This window comes from Nilaparvata lugens, chromosome 6 (assembly GCF_014356525.2).
Source record: "Nilaparvata lugens isolate BPH chromosome 6, ASM1435652v1, whole genome shotgun sequence".
NCBI classification, from domain to species: Eukaryota; Metazoa; Arthropoda; class Insecta; order Hemiptera; family Delphacidae; genus Nilaparvata; species Nilaparvata lugens.
In genome coordinates this window covers 47,186,695-47,209,149 of record NC_052509.1, presented here as the reverse complement: position 1 = coordinate 47,209,149, position 22,455 = coordinate 47,186,695, and the positions used below count along the sequence as shown (strand labels likewise).

General features: G+C 34.4%; 1 protein-coding gene across 1 annotated transcript in view; it reads left to right on the top strand.

The window, feature by feature from the left end:
• The window catches only part of LOC111053666 (discoidin domain-containing receptor tyrosine kinase B), a 230,478-nt gene that overhangs the window by 184,318 nt on the left and 23,705 nt on the right, over positions 1 to 22,455 (top strand). The window contains exons 6-11 of the mRNA XM_039430947.1: positions 13,331 to 13,507; positions 14,709 to 14,842; positions 17,854 to 18,061; positions 18,640 to 18,744; positions 19,179 to 19,357; positions 21,878 to 22,019. Coding sequence (XP_039286881.1) covers positions 13,331 to 13,507; positions 14,709 to 14,842; positions 17,854 to 18,061; positions 18,640 to 18,744; positions 19,179 to 19,357; positions 21,878 to 22,019 — 945 coding nt within the window. The remainder of the gene's footprint in view (positions 1 to 13,330; positions 13,508 to 14,708; positions 14,843 to 17,853; positions 18,062 to 18,639; positions 18,745 to 19,178; positions 19,358 to 21,877; positions 22,020 to 22,455) is intronic.

Sequence of the window (22,455 nt, the reverse complement as noted above, 5' to 3'; positions counted from 1 at the left end):
GTTTGTGTTCAATTCTATATTTGTGTCTTCAATTTTGCAAAATTTCAATATTTTCATTTTTAACAAAGTCATTTTTCATTGTTCATTGCACCGGTAAGGGCATTTGTGCAGAGAGAAAAAGAGAAAGAAACGAGTGAGAGCGAGGAGGAGAATGAGAAGATTTAGAACGGAAAGAGTGAGGAGAAGTGGATGGAAAAGAGGGAGAAGAAGAATAAGGGGAAAAGAAGGAGGAGAAGGTGAAGGAGGAATGAGAAAAAGATTAAAAAGAAGGAGGAGAAGGTGAAGAAGGAGGAATAGGAGAAGAAATAGGAGAAGGTGAAGAAGGAGAACAAGAAGAAGGAGAACAAGAAGAAGTAAGGCTTATTATTTCTCAAAATTCACGTAATATTGTTTGAAGACCATCAAAATATTTTATCGTCTTATCTGTCTCAACTTCCGCTGAAATATATATTTAAAATACATAGAAATATATTTTTCCTCCACCTACTGTCTAAAGTACTTACTTTACTCCCTGAAACCTAATACTAAAGTGTCACTTTTTCGCTCTCGGTAGTAAAAAACAGAAAAACTCCCTAGGGAGTAAAAGTGACTCCATTTAAATAACATGGGGAGCATCTCTATTTTGAAACCTACATTGTAATAGGTTAGAAGGTCTAAGCTCAGATGAGAAAGCATAATAGAGGTGTCTGTCATTGAGTCAACTGAATTCAATACCACAACCAGAAATTTGATCAACTCATGAAATATATGTTTGTATGATATTATATTCTTAATATTAGTAGACGATAAAAATTTATACAATTTTTAAAATATCTTATTCTATTCAAAATACCCGCCAACAAATATTTTTGATCTGCAATTCAAATCTGAACCGCGTGATCTAGAGTCAGCCATTTTTGGTAAACACCCAGCTGATATAATTTAAAGTTACAACTTTAGCCGGTAGATAGCGCAATCGGCAGTGCCAATCAGACGGCCAGTTTTTAGGTTTTAGATTTTAGGTTATGTTGTTAGGAAACATTGTCACCAATACGTAAGTTATTAAAATGATTTTATTTGCAGTTTCTATGAAAAAATGTAGATGGAGGAAAAATGTTGTGTACATCACGAGTGAAAAATACTTTTTCTCCCTCAGGAAAATTGTTGCCCTCGGCTTCGCCTCGGGCTTCAAACTTTTCCCTCAGGGAGAAAAAGTCGTACTTTTCACTCTAGATATACAAATAACTATTCAATTACTTCTTTTATATTATTTTTTATTATTAATAATACTTTTTTAGATTAATTTTTCCATTTTAAAACAAGTAATGAGTTTGTACTTCTCGCACACATTTTGTGTTTGAGAACACTCACGGAGAAAAGTTTTCTTCTGATATTGATAAATTTGAAGTTGTAGGTATAATAGTAGCTTCAGTTTCTAGTGTAATAGTAGTTCTAGTAACAGTATAGTGTATATTTATGTGATATTGAATTCCTGGGCTGACTACCTTTAGGATATAATTCAATTATCTTCTGACTTATTGTAGTTTATCAATGTAAATTAATAATTAATCCTATTCTATAAAACTAATTTACATTATCTAGCATGTTTACTTGAAGCTACACAATTTTTTCAACAAATCCGTCTAAATTGATTAAAAAATAGCTGGTGAATGCAGCACTTCTAGAGGCTTTAATGTTCCAAGAAAATGTTTAACTGTTATTTTTATTCTTTTTTCTATTTATTTTATTTATATATTTTCAATTTTATTTATTTATCCATTACTATAATCTTTTTTGTTCTAATCTTTTCCATACTGTAATCATCTTGTTCAAAAGAACAATTTCATTCTTCCCAAACAGGTTCTGTAACCTATGGGTTATTTCCAATTATTTCATTTTATTTGTATATTTATTTATTATTGATTTATTGTTAATGCAAGTTTGATTTATTGTGAACTGTAGCCTATGTATATTGCTATAATGCTAAAAATTCGATTTAGATTTGACTTAAATTGTACAATTGATTGTAGATTACAAAACTAATAATTTTTTCAATGTATTATTTTACGGAAATAAATTTTATTTGAATTTGAATTTGTTTTTTTTCAATTCAGAACCTGACAAGAACTTAGCTTATTTTTAAATTTACAAATACCTGTTATGAAAGATTTTTCGTTACTCGCTTATTTACAAGGCCAAGAGTCATCATATAAATAATTATTTTTGTATAACAGATTTATACATACTGTATAACAGTTATAGGCCTACTGATATAATAGAGAATCTAGCAATGATTTTGTTCAAATTGGTGTGAAATAGGTTGGAATGTTGCATTTCAAGATACGAGCAGCACTCATGAGAATAGCTTTGTCCCTTTTCTAGCATTCAATAACGTAGTAGCCAAATATACTTTGTCGTGTCTTGGTTGGAACGTGACTCATTGTTCCAGAACCAGAAATCATGAATGGAGACAGAGGTTTTTGTCATTTCTTTTTCCCTCCTTTTTGTTGCTCACTTGTAGCAATGGTCAATTGGTGGGGGAGACACTTCTAGACTTCCAATATGTCTTTACTCCTCCAAACGAACTCTCTCCAGCGCTGAATCTGTCATAGCGGGAAGTGGCGGAACTAAAATACGAAATTTCAGAGGTGTACAGTAGAATCTTAAAGCTCACAGTTGAAATTCACTTCTAAGCACAAATAATAGTTTTTTAAAGCAAGGCTCCCCTAATCATATTCATTCTTTAAAATTTATCAATTCTCTTATTTTTGACTATAATCATATTTTTAACTAGAGTTGTTCAATACTTTGATTTTATATCTTATTTTTCAAGTAACCTGATAAAAGTAATAAGAACTGTTTGTTAAATTTTGTTGTATAAAATTAAACTTGAATTGTAGTACTTTCGAAAACTCCATAATCTTGTATATTTTGAATCATTACTATACTTAAATCAATTTTATAAATTCTCTTAAATTTAAAGTTCACTAATAAATTCATAATTAACCTTTGTTTTGCCTTTCACTCTATACATTCCCTTACACACGACCCTGATCTATCTATCGTTATCTTTTTCTTCAATACTATTATTAGTTCAGTGAGTGAAATTATAGTAAAGTAATTATTTTATCAATTCATAGTAATTGATTGGCGCCGGGCAAAATACTGTATAGAGTGAGGGAGTTCGGAACCCACTCTAAACAAAGACTGAAGTGGGAAAGAGTTCAAACTTTGTCTTTCCATAAGCTGAGGTCATGATTCTAGTTTGGAGTTTGGAATTATTGATAGAACACATTTTGTTTACATTTTTCTTTTTTAATCTGATGATTAAAATTGCAGCAAATATTATTGAAAAGAGATTGATTTCTAAAATCATGAAAAGTGAGAAATGAAGTTTGTAGGAAATCAGCATTATGGTAGTTGTAATGTCACTTTTGGGAACACATAGAATATATGCCCCACGTTGGTTGTGACATGTTTATGTAAAGCCATATTTGACCTACATGTGCCCAGCTGGCAGTCTGTTGGTAGAGCATGTGAAATTTGAATATTTTTGATATTTTGGCACCTGCTGAAATAGAAATACCAAATGATTCTTACCAGCTCTTCGAGGAGCTTATACCAAATTCTGCTATCAACCGCTGCGAACTGCTGGTGCTCTATCAATCGGCAATCTTTACCGCTGCCTCGAGTGACTCCACAATTATAGATGTTGAAGAAGTAGATGGATATGAGGATTTCAAATATTGCACAAGACAATAAGGTACTGACATCAATCCAACTCGCTACCATCTGACAATGGGGTCAGCAGTGTGAGATAATACCAAGTGTGATCAACGACGTTATTTTGATTAGAATTCCTTATACTTTTTATGATCTGTAGTACTGCTTCGACTTAATACTATGACCCTGTATTTCAGTCAATTTGATTTCAGTGATTAGGTTGAACCATTTAAATAAATCTTGAGAACGTATTATTTCTGAAGATTTAGTGATCGATACTGTATATCACAGATTATCCAACTTATCTGGTGAAGAATATAGTTGGAAGATGATTTTATAAATTTGTCAATAATGATAATAAAAAATACTAGTACAAGATTGGTCATGCATTGAGACAGGTTAATAAATGAAAGGTACACCAATCAATCAATAAATATATAATTACAATGAAATTAACTAGCAAACAATAATATATGAAACAATAAATGCAAAAACAATATGAGAAAATATATAAGAAAAATATCACAATTCAAATAGCTCAATTGAAACTCTTGTTCTGCTTAATAGCATTGACTAATAACTTTTCATAATTCTTATATCAGCATAAATTTTACAAATTTCTATAGCTCAATCCTTTGACTTGCTTCTGCTTATCGAATTAGAATTTCATGATTTAGTATTCCAACAATATTTGATAATTTGAATATTAGTTCTCAGGGTATGAGTTCGGTCATCAGTGGAATTTAGAAAAATTATTTATCTTATGAACTTTGAGCTTCTATAATCCTTATTATACTAATAATACTGACATTTAAGTACATTAACTGAGAATATTTAATACTTTAAATAGTGATGTATAATTTAACATTTAATTTTCTTCTGTATTCTTGATAGGACTTTTCCTTTATTTATAACTACTTGTGCAATTATGTTCAAATCAAGCTTGATTTTTAAGTAAAACCTTTGATGAGCAAGCTTTATGAAATTTCTATTAATTCGTTGCACTGAGGGCCCACTTAAGAAATTATATTTCTGTAGCTCACGTGCCTAGTTTTTCACAAATTTAAAGATGTGGCATGGATTCGCGTCGTGTGTCCTATGCCTTTCTGGTGGGCTACTGTCGTCCTCTCCAATAGGGATATTTAAATTAATAACTCATGTCTTAGAGCGACTTCACTGAGTTTGGTTCATTACTTATTAAGATTTTTTTAAGATTTTAACTTTGGTCATAGAAAGAATTAATTCTGATAAGGGAATCAGTCTATTGCCCTCATGATGGTTGGCATCTTGGTCGGTCTCTGGCAAGCAAGTGTGCAGTTGCTCTTCCCTTATTCTCTTTTGACGATACTTCCAATTCTGAATTTGCATAAAATTTAAATATCTTCTCCTATTAGTGGATTTCAATAAATCTGTGATGACCCAATCTAATACTGTCAAATAGTCCACAGTACAAGAGCCTATTACTAGGTTAAACATGAATATATTTACACTTAAATTTTATTTTATTTCAATTACAGTTTTTTATGCACTCTATAATAGTTATAAATTTTTATAATTTTAAAAAATACCACGTGGGGACTTTTGAATTAAATATTTTTAGCGCCTAACAAATACTGTGTGTGCTCTGATTGGTAAACCACCAGATTTTGTGCAAGTATCCTAATGTATTAGTATGCCTAGAAAAATTAGATCCTACTTCCCTTTTATTTTTATTATGTTTTTGACGTGATAACGTCTTATAAATTGGTTTGCCGGGTGACACTTCAAGAAACTGTGTTACGTTCCCACATTATGCGCTCACAATGAGTGCGAGTGAGAGCGTTCGTTTCGGTTCACGGTCGTCTGGAAAGAGCACGAATAGGAGCAGTGGCGAGCAACCAACGCAACAGCAACCGGAAGGCATTCACCTGGAGAGAGAATGAAACGGAGCAGTCAACCTGCACAGGCGCCGCAAGCAATCTCCTGCGACTGCACCTTCTTAGGTGAATGTACAATGTAGTGAACCTGCTTAGGTTATGTTGTAGTAATCACAATGTTGTGGTTCAGTGTGAGATTCTTTGTATAAATTAATGTTTTAAATATAATTCTTTGTATAAATAAATGTTTTAAATTGTTACTATTATTCCATCCTTCTTCCTACTATACGAATGAATATTCACATTAAAATTATTTTACCACTCAAGTCGTTGTCACGTGAAACTTTCGCCTGTATACCGACTTTACAGGCAACCATGCAATTTTTTTTATGACGTTTATTTGCTCACATATATACAAATATTCATATTTGCTTTTTAAACATTTATGTCCTTTATTTTGCATGCTATAAGTTACAAAACCCTTTTGTCCTCGTCTAAACGAATGCTACCTACATGCAATTATTTTGCTAGAGAGTATCTGATTGAATTGCAGATGTTCAGCTTGACCGTCATTGATACAGCCGACAAGCGTTATTTACAAAGAACCTAACCTCAAATTCATAAAATATTATTATTTTATAAAATAATTGAGAAAACGATTTTCATTTCAAATTGTTATCAATAATCTTAGCCTTTCTTGTCGTTATCGTCTTATCTATATCGTCGACTGATAGTACCATTGGTGACAAACATTTTTGTTTTTCTGACTGAGACCTAATAATCCATTCCAATTAATGAAGTTTTTATTGGTACCAAAATGTACCGTTAGATAGTTTATTTCAACACAGCGATTTTTCGCCAACACCACAACACAGAATGTTCTCTGATGGGTTGATTGAATAGGTGTATCGATGGCAGCCAGACCTGATAACAGCGCTCACACTCACATTCCGGGACGACAGGTCACGGTACGATAGGACAGAAAGCTCTATGTTTTTTTAGTTTTTTTTCTAGACATTTTTAATTGATAAACTATTTATTAATTTTTGAGAAAACATAACAAGAGGTCAATGTAACTTACTGAGCGCGAGGTCTACTGTTCACAGAACTACTTGTTTACGTATGAACATCTTTCAAAAAAAGCTATCACTACCTCTAAAACCCATTTGGCACGAGTAGATAGTGGATTTAACAGCACGACTTTGGGCCTAGAACTTGACCGTTTTTAGCTATTGAGGACATAAATAAGCTCCTTCTAATGACTGTGCAACAGAAATATATGTCTAATTGAGCGTTTTTAGTTTTATGCGAGCTATAGTTTACTTTGATGTCTGTGCAACGAAAAGTGGAGTTATGGCTTCATAAACAAGTTAAATGCCTGATTTTAACTTTATGTGACGACTCTGCAACCAGGCATTGATCATATTAAAACTAGTCACTCTGACTAACCATCTTATTAGTGGTACACAATAGTGGAGCACCATAGTGTACATTAGTGGAAATGTTAGTGGCTACCTGGTTCCAGCATATTATTATTTATGAATATTTCATAATACGTAAATACCGACAGAGAATCAAATTTGAAATGGATTTTGATATGGAATAAACAATTCATTTATTCTCCCGAATAGTTTATAATAATCTAAATCATATCGGTTGAGGGTTTAGACTGAAATAAAGGCTTCCTATTGTATACTGGTATTATTAGAAAAGATCTTTTCTGATCACCTATATCTTAGATTCCAAGAATATCATATCAACTTTGACAATATTAATCAATATTCTTTAACGATAATATCACTTTAAAACAATCATAAGATAACAATACATAGCCGGATCCATCTTCTGTTGACGCCAAAATTCAATCTCGTATTCATAATTTGAATTTCAGACATCATTTTACAGGCAATGGATAAGCTACCTGGTTCCTGGTATTGGAATCAATAAATATTTCATAATATACCGACAGAGAATCAAATCAGCTTCCCCACATATCATGACTGACTGTTGAAATCTGATTTTTGTCGGCCTGTTATCGAGTACCTGTTCATTCTGCAAGTGATGAGGAGGGTTCGGGGATTGGCTGAAATTTATTTGCAGCGGGTGGGTGACGGCCCCAACTTTGAGGAAACAAGGAATGGAAAATAGCGGCTGAATATTAAAACGATCCACGGAGAGACGGAACGGGATTGTTGAGCAAACAATAGACGCTCAAATCAATAGATTGAAAATGCTTCGCTATCAAATTTCCCTCACCGCGGGCTTCCCTATTCACTGTCAATCTTTCTCTATCCCGCACATTTATTCCCTTATTTCCTTCCACTCGATTTTTCCCTTCCTTCTCCCTCACACACAGAGTTGAATAGCAGTGTCACCACTGCATTTACCTTTTCTCTCAGGTTGTTATCGAGGAAACTTTTTGACCTCGATCCTGTTCACCAATTACCAGTCCTATACCACACGCCACTGCAATGAGGTTCATTTTGTATGGCGTCTGAATTATTTTCCACATATTTTTCATGTACCGAACTTGTTCTATCATCGGAGAAATAATTGGCCAATAAGGATCGCTATAATTCTAGCATCATGTCCCGGTGGGCTGGTTGGTGATAATTGATTGTGGACACAGTGGTTAACCCGTGGGTGGTTTCCTAATTGGCCTAACAGTGATAATTAATCAGTCTCAAAAGGATTAGTTCAGGAGAATAGAAAGGTCGCACTACAGTGATAATTATGATAACAATACGACATGCCTGAATAGAAATATTTTATTCACTCTATATTAAGAAGAAGATCGATTAAAAATAAAGTAGTACCATACCTGATTACATGAATAAGTGATTAATGCATGTTCAATGATACCGTTCCACTAAAAATGTAACAGGATGTTATGAATTTGAACAGTGTTTCGTGGGAATTCGTCTAGATAATTTCCCGGAATAAACAAAAACAGAGCTCTGAGACGGCTTCATCAAAATACTCATAGGGTAGTCAAGGATCACTTGCTTCTCCAATACATTTCAGCATGCTTATTATACTTAATCGCTACAGCACCAAATTGTTTCAAAATTTAATACAATTGGCTTTAATAATTGAACCAGTTCTCAATATAGATGATCAAGGTATTTTATTCCTAAGTGAACAATAATTATTATCTTCTGCTGAATTTTTGCTATACACAGTGGAAGTTCACAGTTATTCTTAATTTTGCAGAAGTTTCACATAATCACTTCAGCAGTCATTGATATTTCTGTTATTACTTGATACAATCCACTTCACTGTATATGAGTCCAAGAAGGTTCAAAATAGGTTCACAGTGAATTTTCTCCCCAAATTCACCTCTACTTGGAAATTGAATACAGGGAGTCGAAAATAAATTGGATCTGGCTCTGAAAAGTTTAATAGTTTTTCGCTGATTCAACTTCTCTTGCGCTGGCTTTATCTGATAACAGAAATTATTATAAATAATAACATTGGATTATTTTCGTGCTGCTTTGCATCTGGAAAATGTTGTAAATTCGTGTACCATCCACAAATGGTGTACCGCCCTTGCCAAAGGCAACAGACTGCTCAGCTATTAGATCCCTCGATCAACTTGCAACTACTATAGAAAAGTTTTAATTGTTCCTCGCCGTACGCTAATTTTGTATGCGTCGAGAAATATGGCCGCCGTCTGAAAGTTCAACACTTTCTCTTGGTACTCATCGTGTCAAATTATGTCGGCTTTTGTTGTGCTCATATTAAATGAGTAAGGCCGGATATTCCAGCACATGTTTCATGCGATAAAAATTTATAGCGAATTGAGTTAACATGATATAATGTAATACTTGGTTTAAATGACACTTCTCCATAGTTGTTTTCGCTTACAACATCATGGACAAGTTTCAAGGGTATAATTAGATGTAAGAAGATACAAATTTGCAGGAAGCCTTTGACTAAATACCATACTTGTTGCATTGATCTCATATATTCAAAGAGAATTTTGTACCTAGCGCTGTGTTCGCTGTGTGTAGGTAATTTTCTTATATTATATTTCTGAATGAATACTGCTGTGACAATTTTTTTTATATGAACATTCATGAGTGTAGGCCTACGTATAATTCATATCAATTGATGTACAGGGTGTCACACGGAAGGTGTAATAGCCGAAGACCATGGATTCTGCATTGAATTTGCAAAAAAAATATCCAGTAAAATTTTCTTATATCGACCTTAGTTTTTGAGATATTTCGATTTTTCGTTATTTTTGTAAAACGTCAATAACTAGAAAACTACCAGTCAAAATCTAATTCCAAAGAGAAAGAAATTTCCAATACGATTCATATAATTTGTTCCTTTGTTTGACGTTTTTGAACTTTTTATGAGCGTTCAAAGTAACTTTGTTAAAAAAGTACCAACTTGTTAAAAAAAGTACATTTGTCGAGTTCAAAGCCAAATTTCAAACAGTTTGAACACTCATAAAAAGTTCAAAAACGTCAAACAAAGAAGCAAATTATATTAATCGTATTGGAAATTTTTTCCTCTTTCCAACCATGTCCTTTGAATTAGATTTTGACTGATAGTTTTCTAGTTATTGACGTTTTTCAAAAATATCGAAAAATCGAAATATCTCGAAAACTAAGGTCGATATAAGAAAATTTTACTGTACATATTTTGTTGCAAATTTAATGTAGAGTCTACGGTCTTCGGCTGTTACATCTTTCGTGGGACACTCTGTATAATGAATATTTGGAAATCAGTAAGACCCAACTTTGATTTTATTCTTATTGGAGAAAACTTTGGTTGAAACGAATACCTAAGCAACTAGTTATCATAATTTGTAGATCTGAAGCATCCTTCCACTTCATCCTCTCTCTCTCTCTCGCTTTTTCCACTTTATACTGTCTCTTCTCAACATTCCCAATTCCCGAACTCTTTTTTCAAATCATCTTCCTGTCTCCGAAGATGGTTTTCATTCCTATTACCTCACGATCCAATAAACTCGAATTTACCGGAAACAACAGTCATTTTTTTCTCCAGAATTTTACTGCTTCAGAATATTGTAATCATTGAACTGCTTCGAAAGTCAGAAAACTGAACCAGAAGCGGCGAAATTGTGCACATCTCAGTTTTCTCATCTTGACAGATGGAACAAACAGAGATGTAGCGACCAATAAAAGCGCGGCCTCTCAGTCAACGCACAGCACAGCACAGCACAAATAACGAAAGGACAAGTTTCAGGTTATCAGTTTCGGTGTGTTGAGTACGTGAGGTGAGATGAAGGTGGTCCCCCGGGGCCAGGGGCGCTGGCTGGGGGCAGGGAGGCTGGCTGGGGCAGAGCAAGTACCACATTGGCTGAGCACCATTTGCTCTCCTGATAGATTTGGCACGTGAGCATTGCTGACGACTGTCCAAGTAGAAAATTATGGAAGAAGATGTTATGGCAGAAGAAGCGAGGATGGAAAAGAAAATAAATAAATTTGAAGTGAAGGGAGAGGAGAAAAAGGAGGAGGAGGAGGAGGAGGAGAGGAGGAGGATGAGAAAGAGAAGGAAGAGGAGGAATGATGAGAGGACTGATGAGAAAAAAAGATGAAAAAAGAAAAAGATGAATAAATTTCAGGTGAAGGAAGAGGAGGTAGAGGAGGAGGAAGGGGAGAAGAATAGGAGAATGACGAGGAAGAGGAGGAAGAGGAGGAGGAAGAGGAAGAGGAGGAAGAGCAGGAAGAGGGGGAAGAGGAGGAAGAGGAGGAAGATGGGGAAGAGGAGGAAGAGGAGGAAGAGGAGGAAGAGGTGGAAGAGGAGCAGGAAAAGGAGAAGTATAGAATAATGAACAGAAAAAGTGGAGAAGACTAGGTGGATGGTGGTAGTGGAGATGAAGGAAAGGGGAAGCGTTGGTGAAAGGGGAGGAATAAGGGAAAGAGAATGAACAATATAAAACGAAACGGAGGTAGAGCAAGTAGGGAATTAGGAGAATCACAGAAAATAGATGAATATGAAGATATAAATGAACATTCAAGGAGAAAATTTACGGTCTATAGATAAGGGAATAAGAAAATTCACAATCGAAATGAGATACATGTTATAGGAATAGAGAAGAGTTGTGAAAAACGAAAGGAAGAAGTGGAATAAGGTTGAAGGTAAAGGAGATTATGAAAACAAACTTGAAAGAAAGGAATCATGGAAGATATTAAGTGAGAATAATACTTTTAATTTCAGAAAATGTAGTTGAAATGATTATTGTGAATAATGAGAGGAGAGAGTAAAGAATAACTTTTTATAAGAAAGAAAGATAGAGGTAACAAGGAATTGTATAAAAATTTGAATGGAGTTGGGAAGTGATAGTCTAATATAATAGGAATTTTTGATAATGGATAAATGGGTAGGAAAAAAATAACAGAAAGAAAATTTCTAGTAAATCGATGAGAAATGAGAAGTCATAGAGAAATGAAAGAGAAACAAAGAACCGAGGCATTTGGAAAGGGAACTGAGAACGGACGACAAAACTTGAGATGAAGAGAGAAGAAGTTAACCTGATGGGAGTTGTGCTTTGATGGCGTATCGTTTCCGAACGGTCCACGATTACGTCAAAAGTTGGGAAGCGACGCGTCGTGTCGTGCCCCTACCTACGTCCTAGCAACAAGCCTGTCATAAAGCGACGTCGACCGTTCGTCCCATCAACTGCTAACAGTAACATCAGTAGCAGCAGTAGCATCAGTAGCAGCAGTAGCAATAACAGTAGTAGCAGTCCATTCCTGCCGATTGATTTCACGTGGGCACCTTGTAGGCAGCACCATCCCACCTGATCTGGTGTAAGCGATTTTCAATATCCGGCAAATTGTATTATCTGCTCAAGATTTAGTCTGCAGACCTCGTCCTGCCGGTAATAAAATACTGTTCACGACTCGAATCGACTGGATGGACTTGATAATGCTTATGATGTTAGAAAGAAAGTGTTCTCTTTTGTGAACGTTGTAACAGATCCTTTCCAACAGATTTCGAAGCGGCTAGCTGCTTTATAGAGTGTTGCTCTTAACACAATGAGGTTGCTGTTCTGATTGAGACATTCTTCCTAATATATTTCTTAACTAGCAGGTAACCCGTGCTTCGAAAGGGCCTATTTTAATATTTGACAGAATGAAAACTTGACTAAATGTAATCTTGAAGAATTGAAAATAGGTCTATAACCATCCTCGGTTAGTTAAGATTCTATATTATGTAAAATTTCAAGTTAATCAGTCCAGTAGTTCAGAAGTGATGATGCGTCAAACATAATATTTTCCTATTCCGTAAGTGTATAAGTCAGTTCTTTCCTTTATTATAGTATAGGTGAATCATGTGAACTATAAATTTATTTCTTAATCACTGAGATTTTCCACTGAAAGTTGTGCATTATTTTATTTATTCAACTTCCAACGGTACAACTTCAAGTTTACTAGAAAAATAACAGTAGAAAAACAGATACAAGAAGCGAAAAAAGTATAAATAATAATTACACAATATTAAATAATATAAACAATAAAATAGTTCAATATCAGATAATATATAAACAATCGTATATTAGAATACCAAATAATATGAACAACACAATAAAATATAAACTGTATTCACCATTAGCATTCAACAGTTTCCCATCCAGATTTTCAATTATTCTTCATGTACGGTACATAAGAAAATATTGTTCCTTCTATGAGGAAATATTTTAACTGAATGCTAATTGAATCTCCTTCTACCTGGTCTCATCCTTTGCTGAATTTTCTTGAATATTGTGGAGAATATTTGTCAATTGGTTGCAGATGGAGTAGTGAGCTACACGATACCTCAAGACCCGACCTGGGGACCTGGACATGACCTGGCCGACCTATCCTACGATGGAGATGCCAAACAAGGTCTTCTTTTTGGAGGTCTCGGTCGTCTAGTGGATGGAGCCTACGGCGGCGATAATTTCAAGCTCGACATCGGCTATGGAAAAGGTACAAGTGAAATTCAATAGAACAGGAGGCAATGACAGTTTTTTTAATCTCTCTTGAATCAAGTACATAGTTTTGTACGGCAGATCACCTGCAACATGTAAATTACGGATAATATATACTTTTATAATATGATTCTCTCTAAGATCAAAATTACTGATATGAATGTTGCAAACAATAATTTATTAATATCGGGGCACCGAGCTTCGCTCGTTATTTTTATTTATTGATAAACAAAACACAATAATTCTCTAAAATGATCGTGTTTATATTTCACAGCTGGCTATACGTCATCTTATGAATTTCGGGGATGCGATATTTTGATTTTTCACATACTCACTTTTTTACTATCCACAGCTGTTTCAGCCAAGGATGAATTATCCTTTTAATGTCGTTCAGCGAGTTTTTCCAAGGATGAGACCTAGAGCAATCGAATCTTTATATCATAAACCTACTATGTTCCAAATTTCGTGAAAATCGTAACAGCCGTTTTCGAGATCCGTTAAACATAAATAACCAGATATAAAAATAGATAGAAAAATAATCAGAATTAAAAATAATCAGATATATAAATACAGAAATTTCTCGCTTAATATAATAGGATACCGGTATACTTACCTTACATGTATTTGTCAAATGAAGTTGAAGCACTTATGAGCCCACAAGAATTTGGATTACTACTAATTTTAGAATTAGTATTCTGATTTTGGACTAATTATAATTATTATTAGTATTCTAATCATACATACTTCAACAAATTCGTTTTTTCATTCAATCACAAATTTGATATAATCAATCCTTTTTTCTGTTTGACAGTAAAGGAGTAATGAAGAATACATGTAATTATTGATGGAAATATTACTCTTATGGCAAAAATACGAATCTCAATTCATAACAGAGTTGATTCATTCAAACAAATATATCCAAGCATACTCACTTTGCACGATTAATAGGAACTATTCATGATGCAGTAATATCAATGAATCTTAGTATCATTGTTTTCAAAGAATCCTGTAAAACATGAAAAAATATATAGGTCTGAGATGATATTCACCATGAAATGTATATTCTAGCTTATTCGCCACTTCTCAGTTTCATGATAACCAATAAATTATACTAGATAGGAAGTATCAGTAATAAAAATCGCCAAACTTCGAGCAGAATCATTGTTGTATATTGTCAAGAATTTTTCACATTGTTCTAGGAAACGGTTGGGTTGGCTGGCGCAGAAATTTCTCTCCCAAAGGATACATCGAACTAGTTTTCGAGTTTGACACCGTCAGAAATTTCAGTGCTGTCAATTTGTTCACCAATAACTACTTCAGTAAGGGCGCTCAGGTATTTAAATATTTATTTTCCATTCACATATTATATCACTCAAGTACAGATGGAAGTAGTAAAGGGAAAATATGGATTACTCATAAAGCGAGAATAACTATAGAAGTACAAGTAATTCCTCTTTCATAGTATTCTTGACTTATGCTGAGGACCTGGGTTTGACAGTATTAGTATTAATGGAGAAAGAACTAGTGTTCGTAGTGTTTTCATCTACAAATTTCTATCATCGACACACACGAGCCTTAAAGAAATTAATTGAGATTTATTTAATTGTTTATCATTAGTCGTGGGAATCACATGAGAAATGAAATTTTGTATCTTTGCTTATAAATTACTCTCTGTTTAGCTTCAATGTTGAGTTACCCAGTAAGCAATCTGAGAGAATTTTCAAGCCCATATGCCCATAATTAATAATAAGTAACTAGAGCTTAACCTGTCAGTAATATCGAATTTGAAATACGGTATCACATTTCAAGCATCTTTTCTGATCTGTCTCTTTGTAATGGATGGACATACTATCTACATTGGATCATGTTGCTCATTTCTAGAGTAGCCTCGCCAATCGTATGCTAATCTTTTAGCTTAGCAATACTAGAACTGTTGCCACTATATAATTACTGTTACAGTTGTAATCGTTCATTCCATCAAAAAAGTTACACTCCTCAGTAGGTTACATCAAAAGTGATTAAAATCAATTATTTGGGTCCACCACGTTTATCAATAAACTCCTCTCGACACAAAAACTGATTTCGAGCCATTTATTCCATCTTTTACAGACAGAGCGTCTAATTTATATGAAAACAAAATTAGGGAACATAGTTCCGAGAAAACCCAGAATGAGTTCAATAATAATGACAATTGATTGTTCTCCAAACTTACTGAATTGTTGTCATTTGAAGAATCGATTAACAATATTGGCACTTGTACTCATCAAGAGATAAATCTGTGCCACATCCTGACACAATAGCGCAAGGTAGTTAAGCCAAGTTAAGCGTTAACCTGCAGTTAGCTATATCGGTCTCCAATTGCGAGACAAATGAATAATTAATTGAGCTTATAGAGACAGGGATTAAATGCTAGTCGGGCGGCCAAGTGCGATTGCAAAATATCGATCCAACTGTGTAGGGCAGTAGTGAAGTTGAAGTGTGCTGAACACTGAACAGTGCACATCGCACTGCTCGAATAAATTATTCTGGTTTCGCACGGGCCAGAGCTTTGGTTAACAATAAATCATTGTCAAGTGTCAACTATGCCAGCAACCGAGCGAAATCTATCGGCGCGGAAATGAAAAATACGCGGTGCCAACACAAAACGCTCAACGGCCTTTTTTTGACGGACAAACAAACCGTACAGAAATTAGTGGCGTCGAGTGGATTGAAGGCCTTGCCCGGCGGTCGCTTCACAAATCGAAGCCGATGACAGCCATGTGACCAAAAAACTACTGCCACCAAAATTGGGGTTCAGTCGACTTTTTTGGCGCAAGCTGTAATAAAGTAATGTCAAAAGGCTAGCAGCCATGGCCAGCTTGGGAAGAGAGAAATTGAAATTTTAATTCGATTCCGTATATCCAGCAGTGTTTGCTTTGATTATAAATGACACGTTTTCCTGTTCGTATTGATTTATCTTTATTCCGAATGAATGGAGAGCTCTTTATTCATCGAATTACTTTCTTCAGATCAATCATTTCACAGTACTCGCGAGTTGACTGTTTTTGTATTAATCCAAGTCCACACTATCATTACTTCGTGATAGCAAGCATAGAGAAAATAATGATAACATAAGCTTATGCTATCTTTTGTCTATGGTGATAGTTACATTGGACAAGAGTATACTCGTACACCGCATGAAAATAGTCTGAGTACCTCCTTAACACTCCCCCCCCCACCCGAAACCAATAGACGTTGCCAATTTGTCAGGTGTATTATTAGAATATTAATCAATTATTATCATTCATAATCAGCTATGGACAACGTTGATCAACTCTTATTTGGCAACGTTGCACTCATCTGTTCCAATTTCCATTGGACTATTCTTGTGCGGTTGACTATAAATTATAGTAATATAATAATTATCAATGCCACCTCTAATACAGGTGGCTGTATTAGAGGTGGCTATGCTATTATACATAGTAGAGACGTTCTATCTATAGCTCAAGCTGACAGATTTAGGGCCATATGCTAACCCTACGTTTAACGCTAAACCACGTTTACTTGTAGATATGATTGCATTTATTATGTGTTTCATACGGGGTTTAAACGAACAGCTGACATTTCTTCGTTTAAACCGAGTATCTGCATACGGGCCTTGAAGTAAGAGAATAAATTCATCAATAGACAAATGATAAAGTCAATCGAAACCAGAGTATTCATCCATGTTCAGAGATTAGTCTCAATGAATAGTTTACAAAAGAAGTTCTTATAATGATATAAGAATGAGAAATGATTAAAAAATGAAAAATCTATTATTTTACTGATATGTTCCAATCAATCCATGATAGTTTTAAAAAGTGAGGGTGTAGGCTACAAAGACTGGACAATCTATTCGATTGTTCAGAAGAATATTGTCCTAATTTTGAAACCAGAGCAATGAATTGCTAACCAATGCAAAACCTCCCACTTCTATTTTATGTTCTATCGATATTTACAATTACCATATGCAGAGACTGGTCAATTGTTTCCTTTTTAGAGGGTTTTAGTTAGTTAAGTTGATAAAATTCAATAATTAAATGGAATTATTTTTAATTGGAAAAAATTGGCAAAATTGCTGAATTCCTATTGAAATCAATATACTTATAATAATAAATTCAAATGAATTCAAATATAATAATTTGAATCCGTATAAGCAAATAGTTCAATGACTAGTATTAGTGATTGGAACGTTGGAATACTTTGGTCATTTATTGTGTTATTGTGTTTGTGTGTGGAATTAATTTTAATTTGAAATAGTGAGTGAATCGGTATGAGTTATGTGCGATGGCAGGCATTTGTTGAACAATAATTGGTTGTTGCCAGGTATTCGCGAAAGCACGTATCCAATTCAGCAACACGGGAGAGGCGTACAATGGCCGAGTGGTGTCCTATCACTACATGCCAGACGAGGTGCTCGAGAATGCCAGAAACGTCACCATTCAACTACACAACAGCGTCGGCAAGTTTGTTCGCATCCGGCTCTTCTTCGCTTCTGATTGGTTGCTACTCAGTGAAGTCACTTTTGACTCAGGTCAGTTTTCTATTCAATAGATGCTGGCTCTTCTCCTTGATTAGAATATGAGGCCTATCATCAACCGAATCCAGAAAACAGTACGGTAATTTCTTGAAAAAGTGATTATCGGAGCTTAGACGCTTCATAAAAATATAATTTAGATAAATTCTGAGTTATAATAATACGAGTGTATGGAATAGTAGGGTTCATTTGAGGAATATTATAAAATGATATCGAGTGATTGAGAATAAGATTGAGTGTAGAGATGGCTTTGTTCTTCAGGCATACAATAATATGTTATCCGAGACGTTAAAGACAAAAAATACTTTATAAGAATTTACACAATAATTAAACATAAAACAAGAATACATAGGCATGCGATAAAGAATGTACAGATATACAATAGAAAAATCTATATTCATTTACTGGCCTCCATTGAATTAAAACATTCTCTCAACGATTCAAAAAGTTTTATAGAAAGTTTATAGCCAACTCTCATGACATATCTATCGGTTGATGTTTTCAAATAACTCCTATAGTTACACCAGTAATAACATCGTATCAACCAAAAATGAAAATCAAAATTGATTTTCCAGATGTCCTATCTTCGAACTACACCGCTGAGTTAATGGTAGAAGAAGAGCAAGATGAGGAGATCATAATGCATTCAGTTGACCCCACCTGGGATACTTTCGAAACTAGTAAGTGCAATAATCTACAATCTATCTTTCATGGCATACATTCTTCTTATTACTAGATATCTTCATACAAAGCCGGGGACACACCTGTCATGCAACATTCCAATCCCACTCCGATCATACAGACGGACGACTGTATGACAGCGAAGCACCAGTGTCACCACCACGTCTTCACCCTACATTAAAATCGGACAAGACTTGGGGCGGAACGCTGCATGACAAGGTGTGTCCCGGCCAGTATAATTTGTAACTAAAATTTTTAGACGTGGTTTCCTATGTGTTTTCTATCACCTCGTTATTCCTATCAATTCATCTCTTGGGAAACGTTGATATAACAGTGAGTTATCGGATCGTTGAAGCAGGTCGATATTAATAAAGTTATAAAGATTGTTGTTCTATCTCATTGCACTCACTTTTCCTGATTTTCTTTCCAATAGTCGCAGCTCCACGAGATAACCAAGGGTACGCAGAAATTATTATTGGAGTACTTATGGCAGTGATGCTCTTACTACTTGGAGTTTTCATCATTATTCTGTTCCTAAGTCGGAGGCAGAAACTACAGGGTTCTCCAACCACTATACTCAAGAATCCATTCTCAGTAACAATCAATATGAAGGTAAGAATTGAAAAAAGGGTACTGTATTTGAATTAAACTATGCAATAATTGTAATGTACCACTCAAAAAAAAATTATTATATATTTAATTAGCTTTGCTCTAAGATTTTTCGCAAAACAGCAATTTGCTTTTGATGCGAGAAATTTGTGATATGTTAATCATTTTCACAGTCTCGCGTATTCAAAGTTGCGTATCTTGTGAAATACTTCAGATAAAAAATCACAAAAGTAGTCAAATTTGTAGAGAATTTTCTCCTCTTTCCACTCCCTTAAATCGTTTTTCTGATTTCAATACCGTTCAAAAGTTACAGCCAATTTAAAAAAATATTATTTTTATTTTCTCATTTCTTCTGAGATTTTACTGTTATTCAAGAGACTCTAAAATGAGTAAAATACATTATAGAAACTTGCGATTGGTCTCAAATGAAAGAGAATTACATGTTCTATAAGCTACGTTGCCTCAAATCCACCATGCATGACTGTTTATGATCGAAAAACTGTCAAGACTGTGAAAATGAGGAAAATATCGCAATTTTTTTGATTTTTTGAAACAAGCGTATCTTACTTCACGATTATATTACTTCACAGAATTCATTCACCTCACATGAAAGAGGAGATTCTGTTCTTCAAATAGAGCCCGAGTACCATTTTTATCATTTCGGGTTACCGAAATACACAGTTTTGAATATAGAAATTGGTCATTTTTCTGAGCATTTAATTAATATGGGCTAAAATACACTAAAGGAGAAATTTTTCATTTTTACATAAAATTTTTTTCAGTTATGATATACATGATTTTGACCGCCTTGACGAGCTGAGAAGAATGAGCTGTAGTACGAGGAGATCTGATTATTCTGTCGAAAGTTATACTAAGTGTTTGAAGTTTTGATCCTTGACGTATCCTTATGACGTACTCCCCACTAGGAAATACGGAAATTGAATGTTTCTAACGGGTGATTCTCATAGAAAATAACCCTCGTGATATGATTTCAGCCGAAATATGTATTTTTTTGTTAGGAAGGCCTTGAAAAGGTATTATAATGAAAAATTTGTATTTTGGCTGTAGGACATGATTTTCTATTTTTGGGTGTATTCCTCCTTCCCCCACTACTTAATTCGAAAATTCTTAAGGAATCCTGTTCAGAATTAATTTTTCTTCAACGTGATGTGTGGTTTTTATCTATACTAGAAAAATATCCAAGTTTTATAGGGTAGAAGTGGATGGTTTGCATAATTTTGAAAACCCCTTGAAAAATACCCCTTTTTTGAAAATTCGTAGCTCCGGAACCAAAAATGGTAGAATCGCGCGACCACTCAATTTATTTTAAATGCTAATATATTTAATTTTGTATAGAATATTATTTCTCCAAAAACTCGAAGTTTTCAAGATTAAATGGAAAAATTAAAAAATGTCCGACATTTTAGGGGTTTTTGGGGGTTTTCGGGGTTTTTATCTCAAGGTTCACGAGATAAAATGGGAAAATTGAAAAAACGAAATTTTGGGGGTTATTGGGGGTTTTGAGGGAGAAGCCGCCCTCTGGCGTGTCAGCAAATTCCAGATTCGAATTCAGCGCCCCAAAATACATGAAGAACCGTTGAGAAAAATTCTTTCGGGGCTGTTTCCTAAAAAACGACCATTTGACTGGACTATGATCAACAAGTGTTTTTTTCGGTTTCAATGGATTCCCTCTCAACTTCACTCATAAACCGTTCGACAAAAGTAGTTTCATCTAGTATGCCTACACAGCTGATAGTGTGATCAAGAAATCTTGGAGTTTTAATTTATAAATATCGAGGCACCGAGCTTTGCTCGTTATTTATTTATTGATAAACAGAACTCAGTTCTTTAAAATGATTGGGGAAGGACTAACAGGCACAGCACAAAACTGTTTCTTCCCCGAATTTTGATTTATACACTATAAATATTCCAAAAAGTGGGTTATGTTCCATACACTTGAATTCAGGTGAAATTTTCAGTCCAAATATTTGAAAACATAAAAGTTCTAATTTCGATTGTTTACATACCAAATTGAATAACAAAATAGCACTCACTAATCAGTTAGAACTGTAAAATAATGATCAACTTTGAATATTATGATATATACCATCTCATGTCAACAAATAAGATTACTGTATTTTCGATCGAGTCAATTAAAATTTCTAGAATTCTCGCGAGATACGGTAAGCTGATTGATTACACAGCTGATCTTCCACACAGGCACACGCATCTTCTGTTATCGACAGACGAAGAAATCATCATCTGTTTTTCCAAGTATGAATTATTCTTTTCATGTCTTTCAGCGAGTTTTCCCAGGGATGAGACCTAGTGCAATCGAATTATGATATCATAAATTACTACATTCCTAATTTCGTGAAAATCGTTAGAGCCGTTTTCGAGATCCGTTGAACATAAATAACCATATAACCAGATATAAAAATAGAAAAATATGAATAGATATACAGAAATTTCTCGCTTCATATAATAGGATAGATTAATCAAATGAATTCCTCACTATTCCAGGACTTACTGATGAATCTGACGCCGATGAATAACGTGGGCTTGATGCCAGTGAGCGGGCAGCCGACGCCCTGCAGTCAAGATCCTGTAAGTGATCGCAGCTTCCACCAGAATCCTCCAGACAACTCAAATGAAGACAAACAAGGTACCGTAATCTTTCCGTCTTTTTCTTAATGAGCTGAAGGTAGTAGCTTGAGCTCGTTTACTTCCCTGAATCGATTCAGCTCAAATTATCATCAGTTTAAGTTAAGATAACTTACTCTTCAATCAAGAACTCTCTTCAATTCAAACTCATTCAGCCATTCCTCTAATACAGGTGGTGATTCAGCCCAAAATAAGTATAAGTATCAAAATTCGCAATATTATTCATACTTGTTATGGTTCATTGATTAAAAATATTCTTGAATATGAGAGAAATATTGTCATTATTATGGATCATCTTAATACATATAAAAAAGTAAGGTTTCTTGATTGAGTGGGTGAATGCTCTTAAATTGATGAATTATCAAATTATCAGTTGACTAAATCCTGCGAGAATTCATTATTCAATGAAAATCACAAGTAATTTTCAGTTGGAATTG